The sequence below is a fragment of the Otolemur garnettii genome, unplaced genomic scaffold (genome assembly GCF_000181295.1).
Source record: "Otolemur garnettii isolate 467f Iridium unplaced genomic scaffold, OtoGar3 scaffold00011, whole genome shotgun sequence".
Taxonomy (NCBI): Eukaryota; Metazoa; Chordata; class Mammalia; order Primates; family Galagidae; genus Otolemur; species Otolemur garnettii.
In genome coordinates this window covers 27019075-27033774 of record NW_003852406.1, presented here as the reverse complement: position 1 = coordinate 27033774, position 14700 = coordinate 27019075, and the positions used below count along the sequence as shown (strand labels likewise).

At 47.5% G+C, this 14700-nt stretch overlaps 1 protein-coding gene across 1 annotated transcript in view; it reads right to left on the bottom strand.

Annotated features, from left to right (window-relative positions):
* PPCDC (phosphopantothenoylcysteine decarboxylase) overlaps nt 1-14700 on the bottom strand; it is a 31639-nt gene that overhangs the window by 13073 nt on the left and 3866 nt on the right. The window contains exon 2 of the mRNA XM_003784674.3: nt 10750-10932. Within this exon, the coding sequence (XP_003784722.2) occupies nt 10750-10932 (183 nt within the window). The remainder of the gene's footprint in view (nt 1-10749; nt 10933-14700) is intronic.

The following is a 14700-nucleotide window of genomic DNA, read 5'->3' as shown; positions in this document are numbered from 1 at the left end:
GTCCCAGCTACTCGGGAGGCTGAGGCAAGAGACTCGCTTGAGCCCAGGAGTTGGAGGTTGCTGTGAGCTGTGGTGTCACGGCACTCTGCCCAGGGGGATAGCTTGAGGCTCTGTCTCAAAAAAAAAAATAATGATAATAATAAATGAAAAATTAAAAAAAAAAACAAGAGGCATTCAACATGGCTTGTATTCATCTTTTGTTATCAGTATATATTATTATAATTTTAATAGTTTCCTCATTTCTTAGATGTGTACTTTTTTTGATACCCTCTATAAATGTGATATCCTTCCTGGCCATCCTGAGTTTTACCATCAGCTACAGTTCACTCTGGTGGCCTCTGGACCCTTCTTCATCTTTGATTACTTGTCCTCTTTTCCCACTTAACTGCTTTCCAATGCTTTCAAGAGAAGACTTCCCAAGTAGTCTCCATTCATACGCTAAGTTCTCTTCGTGGGACCATCATCTCTCATGTCTTAGATTCCCAACTGTCCTAGATCCATATGGTTCATCCCCTTTCTATTCTGAGATTTTGAAAGCTGCTTCCTGAAGACTTAGTGCCCACACTCTCCCCAACTCCCACTACTCACCAGTTCTCAAAGTGAGGAACATGCCCAATGCCAGCCTTTAGAAACATTCCCAAACTGGTAACACCCTGCTCAGGGGCTCCCACCTCCCCCTCAGCTCAACCCTTCCTTCCCTCCCTATACCTTCCTTGAAGTTTTGGAGCCTTCATAGTGCTTCCCACCCTCACTGGCCCCTAGGGAGCCCCAACTAGGGGTCCTATTAAGCTTCCCATCCTGGGCAATAACATTTGCTTGAGGTTTTCCATCTAAGCTCTTTGCCCAACCTCTCAGTCAATTAGATCCCTGGCTACTTCCCAAATTATACAGCCACAGTGTCAAGGAGCCTCCTGGGGTCAAGAACTTCACTTACAGACTATTGTGAAGAATACATGATGGGCAGGTCCTTCCTGATGCCCCTCCCCTAAGCCGACTGAAGAGGCCACCTCTCCTTGGCAGTAACCCTGACCCCAATGCTGTCTGACAGGCCCAGGCTAGTTTTTCTGGTTTTAGAGAGATGTCACTTGATCTGAGTCATCAGCCCTACAGGCTTTGTCCTTTTATTTCCATTTACCTTACCAATAGGCCTGGGTCTGAACACATTTTAAAAAATAAATAAATATTTATTTTATTTCTGTCCTGGCAGGACAGAAACTCCCTGAGGACAGGAACACAGGAACGTTCCTTGGTTTTTTCTAACTCTCCCTCTTGGGTCCTGGCAGTAGGAATCTTCTATATATTACAGAATTCCTGTAAGGCACCTCTATGCTTGATCCCCTGCTGAGACCCCTGAAAAAAGTTTTTATATCTCATTTTCTTTTTTTTTAAAGATAGTGTCTCCCTCTGTTGCCCAGGCTGGAATACTGTTGTGTCATCACAGCTCACTGCAACCTCAAATTCCTGGGTTAAAGCGATCCTCCTGCTTCAGCCTCCCAAGTAGTGGGGACTATAGGTACCTATCATCATGCACAGCTAATTTTCTTATTTTTGTAGAGATGAGGCCTTGCTATATTGTCCAAGGTGGCCTCAAATCATCCTTCCTCCTTGGGTGGTGCCCATAGCTCAGTGGGTAGGGTGCTAGCCACTTACACTGAGGCTGGCAGGTTCAAACCCAGCCTGGACCAGCTAAAACAACAATGACAACTGTAACAAAATAAATAGCTAGTTTGGCTATAATTTCTCATTTGGCCAAAAAAAAAAAAAAAAAAATAGCCAGGCACTGGGACAGGTGCCTGTAGTCCCAGCTGTTTGGGAGGCTGGGGTAAGAGTTAAGCCCAAGAGTTTGAAGTTGCTGTGAGCTGTGATACCATGGCACTCTACCCAGGGATCCGTAGTGAGACTCTTGTCTCAAATAATAATAATAATAATAATCTTCCCTCTTCAGCCTCTCAAAGTGCTAAGATGACAGGCATGAGCCACCATGTCTGGCCTATATCTAATTTTTTCTGTTTTTTTTTTTTTTTTTTTTTTGAGTCTCACTACATCACTCTCAATAGAGTGCTGTGGCATCGCAGCTCACAGCAACCTCAAACTCTTGGACTTAAGCAATTCTCTTGCCCCAGCCTCCCAAGTAGTTGGGGACTACAGGTGTCCGCCACAACGCCTGGCTGTTTTTTGTTATCATTGTTGTTGTTTAGCAGGCCTAGGCTGGGTTCAAACTCACCAGCACTGGTGAATGTGGCTCGTGCCCTAACCACTGAGCTACAGGTGCCGAACCTATATCTAATATTTTTAACCTGAATCTCTTATTTTTGTTTTTGGCCGGGATTGAGTTTGAACCCACCACCTCCGGCATATGGGGCTGGCTCCCCACTCCTTGAGCCACAGGTGCCACCCTTAACCTGAATCTCTTTATGTGTTGTAACTAAGGCCATGCCCTATTATATATGCTGCCAACATTTTGTCTAACAGTTTTTTAAATATATGGACTATAAAACAAATCATTTTGTCTAACATTTATAGAGATTCCTTCCTGAAACCCTTTGGTAAGTCTGGTTTCCCTCTCTTTACTCAAAAGACATTTAGATTCCTGATCTAGAATCTAGGGCTCCTTGGAGAGTCAGAAAGAAGAAGTGGCAATAGAATTTGGGGTGATTGCTCCACTTCTACTTGAGCCCCTAGTCTGCCTGGGCTGCTTCTGGGACAGATTATCAAAGGAACCGGTGGAAAAGTATCTCACAGCCACACTGAGTTTCTACCTCTAAACCCAGTACCAGCATGCTCTAGATCTTTGCCCAGAGCCTGGTGTCCAGGCAAGAAGCTAACACTAACCTGAGCATGGGAGAGGAAGGCACATTCTAGGAACAAGGGAGAGGAAGGCACATTCTAGGAACAAGGATTCTTTTTTTTTTTTGAGACAGAGCCTCAAGCTGTCCCCCTGGGCAGAGTGCCATTGCATCACAGCTCACAGCAACCTCCAACTCCTGGGCTCAAGCAAGTCTCCTGCCTCAGCCTCCCAAGTAGCTGGGACCACAGGCGCCCCACCACAACGCCCAGCTATTTTTTTGGTTGCAACTGTCATTGTTGTTTTTGGCGGGTCTGGATTCGAACCTGCTACCTTAGGTGTATGTGGCTGGTGCCTTAGCCACTTGAGCCACAGGTGCTGAGCTGGAACAAGGATTCTTGGTGCCCAGTGCAGTTAGGACATGAGGTGGGGAAGCTCTGGAGGAGGTAGCCTCGTTAATAAATCTCCAAGGGAGTTCCAGTTGGCTGAGTGGTGTCCAGATGGTTCAGCAAACATTTACCAAGCCCACTAAACTGCATGAGGGAAAGAGCAGATGTGACCTCACCAAGAGTTCAGTCTAACAGGTAGGTAGGGTACATATAACCTTCATGTAAAGCAAGGTAGACCGAGGTAAGTGTCTATGATTTCCTGGCAATTCTCATCCTCACAGGATGGGTGGGCTTGAGAAGAGAATGGGCCCCAGACCTCATTTCCTCAAGTTCACTCACTAATAGGACTCAAGAAACCTGGCCTCAAGCCCCAGTGCTCCCACCTCACTCATCAGTCTTGGGTGAGTCTCTCTTAATCTATCCCTGGTTTCTCCTTATGAACCCTGAAACATTTGGCTCACATGGTTTCTAAGTGTTCCTCCAGTTCACAGTACCATCCCAGCCTTTTGGTGACCCTCCCTCTCAAACTCTATTATAATCTCCCTCCTGGGGGAGCTGGTATTCTGGTCACATCAGCCCCTCATGACAATCCTTCTGTGCACTTCCCCTACTCAAGAAAATTCTCAGGATGAAACCAGAGAGATGGTCTATACAGAGGCTCTCCACAGGTATTGTTCCGGGGTATCCAGGAAAGACTCCGGGGTGCAGGGCCCTCCGACCAGTGGCCTACAGAGCTCACTGCCTAGATAAGCAAGTGACAGGGGTTCAGGGCAAGGATGGAAGGGGCCAGCCATGCTGATGGAGGCACAAATAAAGGCTGCAGAATTTCCACACAGGATTCCACAGAGCAGGCAGGCAACCCCTACCCAGAAAAAAGGAAAACCCCAAACCCCAAACCAGGCTTTGTGTCTCCTTTCCTCACTGAATACTTTTAAAAAAGAAAAAAAAAAGCACACAGTTACAAGGAATGCTTCATAATACCTCACCAGAAGCCCCACTGTCTTAAAAAAAAATACACACATAGGTTAGAAAATTAAAACTCAACAGTATGAGGGTGGTGCCTGTGGCTCAGTGGGTAGGGCATCGGCCTCATATACCGAGGGTGGTGAGTTCAAACCCAGCCCCGGCCAAATTGCAACAAAAAAATAGCTGGGCATTGTAGTGGGGGTCTGTAGTCTCAGCTATTCTGGAGGCTGAGCCAAGAGAATTGCCTAAGCCCAGGAGTTGGAGGTTGCTGTGAGCTGTGATGCCACGGCACTCTACCAAGGGCGATGAAGTAAGACTCTGTCTCTAAAAAAAAAAATAAACTGAACAGAATGATACAAAATGAAAAATGCACATGTTCATTCCTCTCCCTTTCCCCTGCACAAGGGCAACAACCTCCAGAGGAAAGAACAGCCAGCAGTAACTCACATATGTGAACATATAAACGTAATCATGTTATTCACCAGGGGTTGGCAAACTTTTCCTACAAAGGACCAGATGATACCTTAGCCTTTGTTGCAACCACTCAACACTACAGTAGTATAAATGCAGCCAGGGGGCAATACATACATGAATGTGGTGACTGTGTTCCAATAAAATCTATGGGCACTGAAATCTGAATTTCATATCATTTTCATGTGTCACAAAATGTTTTTTTTTCTTTTGACTTCTTTTACAGCCGGGCAGTGCCTGTGGCTCAAAGGAGGAGGGTGCTGGCCCCATATGCCGGAAGTGGCTGGTTCAAACCCAACCCCGGCCAAAAAAAAAAAAAAATGGAGGATACTATGACTTCTTTTACAGCCATTCTTAGCTGCAGATTATACAGAAACAGGCAATGGGGCAGATTTGGTCTGTGGGGCACAGTCTTCTAACTCCTACCCTCTTTTATTCATTTACATCTTGAGGATAGTCCCACATGAGCACAGAGATCCGCCTCATTCTTCTGAACCACTGTTCCGTAACCCATTGAGAGGCGGTACTGTAAGTATACCAAAGCTCTCTACTGCTGGACATTTTGTTTGTTTCTACTTTTGCTTTGAAATAATAAACAATGCTATCATGAATATACTTGTACATACGGTGAACTTCCGTAAACACACCTCACAGGATTTACTATTATGGGCTATGAACATTTATAATTTCTCTAAATTATATCTCTATTAGATATCTATCTCTATCTACAGATATAGATATCTATATCTATCTCTATCTAATAGAGATAATATCTCTATTAGATATTTCTCTAAAGTATATCATGAATATACTTGTACATACGGTGAACTTCCGTAAACACACCTCACAGGATTTACTATTATGGGCTATGAACATTTATAATTTCTCTAAATACTGTCAAAAGAGAAAAAGAAGGCTCAGAAAAAGAAGGTGTACCAGTCGCATACACCTGAGCTGGTGGGTTCGAATACAGCCCGGGCCCGCCAAACAACGACAGCTGCAACCAAAAAATAGTTGGGCATTGTGGCAGGCGCCTGTAGTCCCAGCTACTTGGGAGGTGGAGGCAGGAGAATCACTTGAGCCTAGGAGTTGGAGGTTGCTGTGAGCTGTGATGCCATGGCACTCTACCCAGGGTGAGAGCTTGAGGTCCTGTCTCAAAAAGAACAAAAAAAAGAAAGAGAGAAGGAAAAAAAAAAAAGAAAATATTGCCAAATAGTCCTTCCGAAAATCATTATTTTATATGCCATATGACCTTCTCCCTCACCCTTGACAACCCTGGACGTCCTGATGTACATTCTAGAAACTATTCCTTCTCTTAGCCCAAAGGTCTGCTAATTTCCTAGGTGGGAGGTTTTAGCTACCTCTACAAATCTCCTTCCAGCTTTTAGTCATGCTGACACGTGTTCTGGCAAAAGCTAGAATGCTACCTGTCTTCTCCTCCCAAGTTCAAAGAATGTGAAGGAGTTCAGGAAATGCCACCCCAGCATACGCCACTTTGGTGTGCTAACTGCTTCAAACTAAAGGCATGTGGGGGACAGTAGGTGGAGGAAAGGCTTTTTCTGAACTTCCCTTATCTACCTGAAGAGCTCAATTGTCACGGATCCCTACCTGGGAATCTTATCAACCAGGGAAGACTAACTTATTGACAACCCCCTGGGACAACTTTTATTACCTGATAATTTTGTATAACAGGACAACCTTTATTATTTATTTATTTATTTATTTATTTTTTGAGACAGAGCCTCAAGCTGTCCCCCTGGGGAGAGTGCCATGGCATCACAGCTCATAGCAACCTCCAAGTCCTGGGCTCAAGCAAGTCTCCTGCCTCAGCCTCCCAAGTAGCTGGGACCACAGGCGCCCACCACAACACCCAGCTATTTTTGGTTGCAGTAGTCATTGTTGTTTTGGCAGGCCCAGGCTGGATTTGAACCCGCCACCTTGGGTGTATGAGGCTGGCCCCTTAGCCACTTGAGCCACAGATGCCGAGCCAGGACAACCTTTATTCACATTTCTTCCCCTCACCCTCTCATAACTTGGTGGCCATCACCCCAGAAGACCCAAACCCCGATTCCCTTCTGTAGGTCAGTATGCTATTTAGGCTCCAATCATCTGACTTCTCATGGAGTCTCTTATTTTGTGGGATTCTCATGTGTAGGTACATAATCAAAAATGTTTCTTCTCTGGGCTCACAAATTTGAGACCAGTCTGAGCCAGAGCAAGACCTCATCTCTAAAAATAGCCAGGCATTGTGGTGAGCACTTGTAGTCCCAGCTACTCGGGAGGCTGAGACAAGAGAATCGCTTGAACCTAAGAGTTTGAGGTTACTGTGAGCTATGACGCCACAGCACTCTACCAACTATGACAAAACGAGGCTGTCTCAAAAAAAAAAAATGTTTTTTCTCCTGTTGCTCTGTTTATATGTCAATTAAATCCATAGCCCTGCCAAGGAAACTAGAAGGGTGGAGAGAAATAATTTTTCTGCTAACCCAAGGAAAGAAACTGACTGAGCTAATAACCCAACATAACTGCTGCCCAATTATAGGGCAATTATGAAATTGTAAAACCCCCTGAAGCTCTTGGGCCCCAGGACCTTCTCTCAAATTGCCTTTGAGTTCCAGTCCTTTTTGCCCTCACATCTAAAATGTTCTAACACTAGTGTCAGAAGAGGCCCTGAAGATGGATCACTAAAGTACCTGCCCCTCCTTCACTACATAGATGAGAAAACTAAGGCCCAAGAGCACTGACTTGCCCAGAATCCCAGCCTCAGAAATCCTCCATGCTCAGCTGCCTCTCCTGGGGTATGGCTGCCACCCTCTCATTCGCCCCACCACTCATAAAAGTTCCAGGACTTCTTTGCTGGTGGCTACTCTCCCTAACTGCTGGTATGTGAGGCTTGTGGTGAAATCCAGCTCTCTGCATCACCCCTCACAGTTTCTCTGGTCTAGCTACCTCCAGGTCAGTGGCTCTCCCATGATGTCTAGACATACTGGTCATTTAGGAGCAGTGTTGAGCCTGGTCGGCAGAGTCATCTAGCTCCCTGCAGCCCACAACCCAGCTGCTCATTTGCCAGTCAAAGTCTGGTGTACCTATAGGGAGCCTTGAGTATGTGACCCCATGACTTGGAAGGCAAAGAGCTGAAAGTGACTGCTCCAAGGTACAAGACTCCTCCTGGGGGGTGATGCAGACACAGGGGACAGGGAGATGAACACTATCAGGGGTGAAGGGAGTGCTAAGCAGAAAGGCCACCACTTGGGGACAGCACTAGGCTATCCACAGTTTGCTTACCAACACCTCATAAGGACCCCACCTAGCAAAGCCACGCTTGGTGAGCTGTCCACCTGTGGGATGAAAGGGATGGGACTCCCCACATGAGTAGGTAGACTGTGGCCTACAAACCATGTGGCTGGACCAAAGGACATGAAACACAAGGAAAAGAGCAGGTAAAGTCCAGGAATCACACACTGTGAGTGCTTCGGCATGCTAATCACTGAGCCTAGTTGTTGGCACAATCATCCCTATTTTAAAATGAGAAAGACAGGTTCCAAGCAGCTGAGTCAGGGGAGGCTTCCCTCTGAGTTCAGTGCCCTCTGGCTGCTTCACTCTTGCCAGGAAGGCAGAGCCAAGTCCTGCTCCAGACATGGCCTATCCCCTCAGAGGGCCTACGCTAAAAAGATTGGGGTGGCTGGAGAGGCGCTCTGATCCAGGCAACCCTCTTCCTGACACCCCCACAAACACTGGCTGTGTGGGCTGGGAGGAAGTAGTCGGGTTGCCATTTCCCTCCGCTCTGAAGCTGCCCATCTGTTTCCTGGGATAGGACTCCCTGCCCCCATCCACCCCCAGTCCAGAAACTCACTTGCTCTGGGGCTCTGGGAAAGGAAACTGCACGACTCTCTCCCCAGGGAGTGGTGACAGAGACTCTCAGTGCTGTAGCCCTTCCAGGCCTCCCACCTTCATGGCTCTAACTAGCCTGTTCCTACTGACAGTTTTAGATAACACTGCTCCAAAAGCACAGTGTCCAATCTCATAGCAGCCATGACTCCCCTCCCTCCCCACCCTGGCCTGGCTGGCATCTCTGGCTAGCAGTCTCACAGACTTATCCCAGCCTGTGGGTGGGATGAGGCGGGGTGACTTTCTGGGTGGAAGTCTGTGGAAAGTTAAAAAAAAAAAAAAAAAAAAGAAACACTTCCCAGCCCCTGCTGGTGGGCCCCACATAGTCATCTGTGAGTAAGCACTGCCCCCTGCTGACAAGCCAGATGGCAGTCACCTGGGCCACCCACAGTAGGTGCCCCACAAAAACCAGCACCTAGGTAACGTAAGCAGTGGCTAAGCAACCTGTGGGTTCTACAGCAAATGAATTTAAAAGAAGGGGCAAAACCACAGGGGCAAGGGCAGGTAAGGCTTCTGGGTGAAGGGTTTGTACAGAATGTGAAAAAACAGAGAGGAGCCAAGAAGGCAGAGCAGCTTGGCAGGGCCCAGCCAAGCAAAGGCCACCAAGGCAGAGGGCAGGGGCAGCAGGGGATGAGACAGACCAACGAAGGGCCCTGGAGGCCAGAAGAGGAAGTGGGACTATTGCCTGTGAGATTTCACATAGTACTGGGCTGTGGCCTATTAGGAACTGAGTGCATAGCAGGTGAGCGGCTGGTTAGCAAAGGAAGCTTCATCTGTATTTACAGCCGCTCTCCATTGCTGGCATCACCACCTGAGCTCTGTTTCCTGTCAGATCAATGGCAGCATTAGATTCGCACAGGAGCACAGACCCTACTGTAAATTGCACAGTGAGGGGTGTAGGTTGCAGCTCCTTATGAGAATCTAATGCTTGATGATCTAAGGTGGAGATGTAATATGTTTGAATCATCCTGAAACCACCACCCCATCCCACTTCTGTGGAAAAATTGTCTTCCAAGAAATAGGTCGCTGTGCCAAAAAGGTTGGAGACTGCTCATTTAAAGCCTTGAACTGGCCAGGCATGGTGGCTCACACCTGTAATCCTAGCACTCTGGGAGGCCAAGGTGGGTGGACTGCCTGAGCTCACAGGTTTGAGACAAGCCTGAGCAAGAGCGAGACCCTGTCTCTAAAATAACTGGATGTTGTGGTGGGTGCCTATAGTCCTAGCTACTCAGGAGGCTGAGGCAAGAGAATCACTTAAGCCAAGAGTTTGAGGTTGTTGTGAGCTATGACACTACAGCACTTTACTGAGAGTGACCAAGTGAGACTTTGTCTCAAAAAATAAAGACTTGGTGCCTGTAGCACAGTGGTTACAGCACTGGCCACATGCACCAAGGCTGGCAGGTTCAAACCCAGCCCGATCCAGCTAAACAACAATGACAACCGCAACAACAACAAAATAGCCAGGTGTTGTGGCAGGCGCCTGTAGTCCCAGCTACTTGGAAGGCTGAGGCAAGAGAATCACTTAAGCCCAAGAGTTGGAGGTTGCTGTGATCTGTGATGCCACAGCACTCAACCAAGGGTAACATAGTAAGACTGTCTCAAAAAAAAAAAAAAAATTAATTAAAGCCTTGAACTTCTGCACCACAACACCAATGTATAAAACTGATTTGAGTTGAGGCAGTCTAGCCAAGAACAAGGGGCTAGAGTCCCCAACTCCAATACATGGTGATGGCCTTTGGGGCATCTCTGAACATTTGGAGGAGCTAAGTTTGAAACCAGAGTTGTGGGTACAGGGAGCTCCTGAAGTTTCAGAGCATTTGACTGACAGAACAACCAGGCGAATCTAACAAGGAGAAAAGAGCCATAGTGTTCAAGATGGAGAGAAGTGGGGTGGTGGAGCCCAAGGTGGCAAAGGGGACTGAAAACTTGCTGCACTTCTCCAGCCAGCCCTCCTCCACACATGACCTTTTGGAACCTCAGGGTCACCACATGGGATCCCAAACCCTCTACTCACCAACACATCCTTTCCCAGTCTTCCCTCATGCTCTGCCCACACTATCTGATCTAGCTCTTTGTAATACTGTGCACTGGTGTCCTATATCCCCCACAGACCAACACACACAGAGGACCTCCATGTACACCACAACTAAGAAAAAGGAAACATCACGCACTGCAGAGAAATGGGCTGACCTTGGGGGCAGCGGCTCTCTAACTGGAGAGGCAGCTATGCTCTCTAGTGAGGATACTCACCCCAGGAATGTCCAAAAGCCTTGACACCAGAAGAGGCAACTTCAGAGCTGCGACACTCCCAGTGACACCCACAAGAATATGAAATTTTCTCTCCATCAACAGTGCATCAGTTGAACATGAGGTCTTTGGTTCCATGTAGAGTCCAGTGGCTCTGATCTTCAGGAGCCTGTCAGGATTTAGGATCTAAAAGCAGAACAAGAAGTACTACCTTCATTCATGATTTAACCCGAATGTGCTGAGAATTTTGTTAGGCCCTAGGTCAGATGCTGAGGTTGCTGAGGCAATCAGCAGTCCCAGCATCTTGGAGGACACAATTTTGCTCCATACGGGCCAATCACAATGCAGAGCGGCAAGTGCTGTGAGGAAGGGCTGCAACAGGGGTGCTGTGGCTGCCCAGAGTGACTGTCTTAGGAAGTGAGACTGTGTCACAAAAATGATGAAATTCAGGTAGAATCCTGAAGGACAAGCAAGTTTTGCAGAGAGAAGACATAACCTGGGGGGACAGAGCAATCTTGTGAAGGAGCCCTGGTAGGAAATGATAAGGTCTAGAGGGCCTACCAGCAAGCTTCTTCCCAGAACAAGTCATCAGTAGGTAATGGAGCCACATTCTTGGTTGAAACCTACCTGCCAGGTTGGAAAAGTCCTATAGGAGACTGGCAGGGCTGGGAGGCAGGAGTGGCCTGGCAGTGAGGCTGAAGGGTGACGTGGGGTGGGCAAAGGGCAGGAGGTAAGGCTAAAAGTCAGATCAATGCCAAAATGCCAATGGCAAGGAGGGCTGAAGAAAGGAGTTCCAATTTTAGAAAGATGGCGCTGGTGCTGGTACTGGCACTAGTGACAGTGTGGAGGAAGCCCATGCTGGTAGAGAGACTGGGGAGCAAGAAGAGCTCTGCAGTGGAGCAGGCTGGCTGACCAAAGGAGGTGGAAGAAGGGGAAGGGTTCCAAAGATGCCCATGAGACGGAACCCTAGGAAACAAGGGAGTTTGGGTGGTCCGGGGAGCTGAGATTTGCCTTTCTGTCCCTGTCCCCATCCCTGTTCATCTGACTGGATACCAACCTATAAATCAAAGCTCAGGAAAAGGCCAGGTGCAGTGGCTCATGCCTGTGGCACTAGCAGTCTGGGAAGCCAAGGCAGGCAGATCACCTGAGCTGACAGTTCAAGACCAGTCTGAGCAAGAGAGAGACCATCTATACTAAAAATAGAAATCCTACTGAGGCAGGAGGATTACTTGACCCCAGGAGTTTGACTTTGCTTTGAGTTATAATGTCACCATGGCACTCTACCCAGGGCAACAGAGTGAGACTGTATCTCAAAAAAAAAAAAAAAAAAAAAGCCCAGGAAGAGAAAAACACAAAGGGCTATGGACCACCCCATGAGACCAGCTGGTTGGTTTCTTTTTCTGGCTCTCAGATGTTGCTACAAGTATGCACTTATGATAATATGGCTGAGGGGCTTGGCGCCCGATGATTAGGGCGCTGGCCACATACACTGGAGCTGGCAGGTTTGAACCTGGCCCAGGCCTGCTAAACAACAATGACAACTACAACAAAAATAGCTGGGTGTTGTGGCAGGCACCTGTAGCAACTTGGGAGGCAGAGGTAAGAGAATCACATAAGCCCAAGAGTTACTATGATGCCACAGCACTCTAACAAGGGTGACATAGTAAGACTCAAAAAATAAAAAAAATAAAAGATAACAAGGCTGAGGGACACACCAAAACCTGCTCTCCGGTCGGCTGGACCAGCAAGACATATGTCATCAGCAATAATCACCCAGTGCAATTACAGTGAGCACTGGGGGAAGGAGCTGAAGAAGACACTGCCTCTGGCTTGAAGGGATCTGTAGATGAGTTTGAGCAGGCAGGAGTCATGCCTAAAATTGAGATAGGTCCCAATCTGGAGATGTACTTTTTGGTGATCACTGGTGATCACTCAATTTGTGCATCCCCCAACCAGCAAGCTCCCTGAATGTGTGACCAGGTCTAACTGCCAACCACCAGTCCATTGTCAGGTGGCCCTGAACATCTGCAGAATGAATAGTAAATTGTACCAGAGGTAGTGTTGGGCAGGGGATAGAAGCCCAGCCTGGTCCATGGTTATGCTCCTGACCTGGTGTGTGACCTCAGTCCAAAATTGTTCCTTCCCTGGACCTGTCTCTTCATCTGAAAAATACAGAGGTAGGGCCAACTGATCTCTAAAGCTCCTTTTAGCAAAAACTTTCTAAGTCAATGCACAAAAGACAACGGCAAGGGATTCTCTGTACAAGACAGAAGGTCCCAGAAAATGCACAGGAAAAGGACAGAATCAGCAGGGAGAGTGAGAACCCAGGCAGACCCCAAGGAAGAAGTGCTGGTGAGTCATCCAATGGCTACCTCCATGGCTGGGCACCCACAGGGACCTCCTTTTCACTCATAGGCCCCTTCGCTCTCTGGGGGCTTCTCTGCCCAGTGTTTGCTTTCAACACTTAAGCACATACCCACGTGAGCTAAAGGTCATGTTTGACTCTATTAGCCCCCTTATCCCAGAGGCCCAGACCCTTCACAATAGCAGGCTTGTTTCCTAGAGCCAAATTTCCCAAATTCCATTTAGCAGCAATCTCAATCTCTGTTCCAGTTCAGGGCCCCAGCCAGAGCCATGCTTGGTGGGAGTTAGAGAACTGAGTCTACCTCTAGGAACTGAGGAGTCCTGTTAGCAAATGAAAAAGTCTAGAGGGCCTTAGACCTAGGTTCTTCCCAGAATAAGTCATCAGTAGGTGATGGAGCAACATTCTTGGTTCCCCAGGGAAACCCACCTGCCAGATCTCAAACCCTGACCCTGTCCCACCACAGCTAACTGGTAATAGCACAGAGAGATTTCTACAAAACCAGAAGCTGAATTTCATCCCTGCAGTCCCTCAACCTCTTCCACATCAGGCTGCTCTCATTCATAGGGAATAGGTTATAAAAAGCAATAAAACTGGGTGGTACCTGTGGCTCAAAGGAGTAGGGTGCCAGCCCCATATGCTGGAGGTGACAGGTTCAAACCCCGCTCCGACCAAAAACTGCAAAAAACAAAACAAAACAAACAAAAAAAAGCAATAAAACTTAGGGCAGGGATTCACATTGCTTCCCTACAACAGATAGCCCAAGATACACTATTTAATCTCCTGGGCAAACTTCATGTAGGACAGTGGGTATATATGTACGTGTGTGTGTGTGTGTGTGTGTGTGTGTAAGAGAGAGAGAGAGAGACACTTGAGGAAGTGAAGTTAGATCATTTAACCAACATTTGGAGACAAGGTCAAATCAGTCAATCTGAGAATCCCAAGGACAGTGACAAATGGAAGGCATCCTTTGTTTGCTGTCAAAGAGGATCAAGTTTCAAATCATTAAGTCTGTTACTCTAAGCAGATCCTGTTAGAGCCACCTATTTGCACAGGGTAGCTGTAGACAGTAACTTACTTCCAAGGGTTCTGCTGGACTCACTGGAACTCTTGAGAAGCGGAGAGCAGGCAGGCAGGTTAAAGGGCTAAAGGCTATGAATACTGAGCCTCAGGATCCTCCTGGCACTAGCCATGCAGGTAAGCCACAACTAGAAAAATGGTAGCTTTTCTATCCTTCAAAAAAACAGGGCCAGCTTGGTGACCAGAGCATAGGGGTTATGGTGCCAGCCACATACACCAAAGTTGGCAGGTTCACACCTGCCAGGCCAGCTAAACAACAACTGCAACAACAACAACAAAAGTAGCTGGGTGTCATGGCCGGCGCCTGTAGTCCCAGCTACTTGGGAGACTGAGGCAAAAGAATCGCTTAAGCCCCAGAGTTTTTTGTGCACTACGATGCCACCGAGGAAGACATAGTGAGACTCTGTCTCAAAAATAAATACATACATACAAATTGGCAGCGCCTGTGGCTCAAGTGGCTAAGGCGCCAGCCACATACACCTAAGGTGGTGGGTTCAAATCCAGCCTGGGCC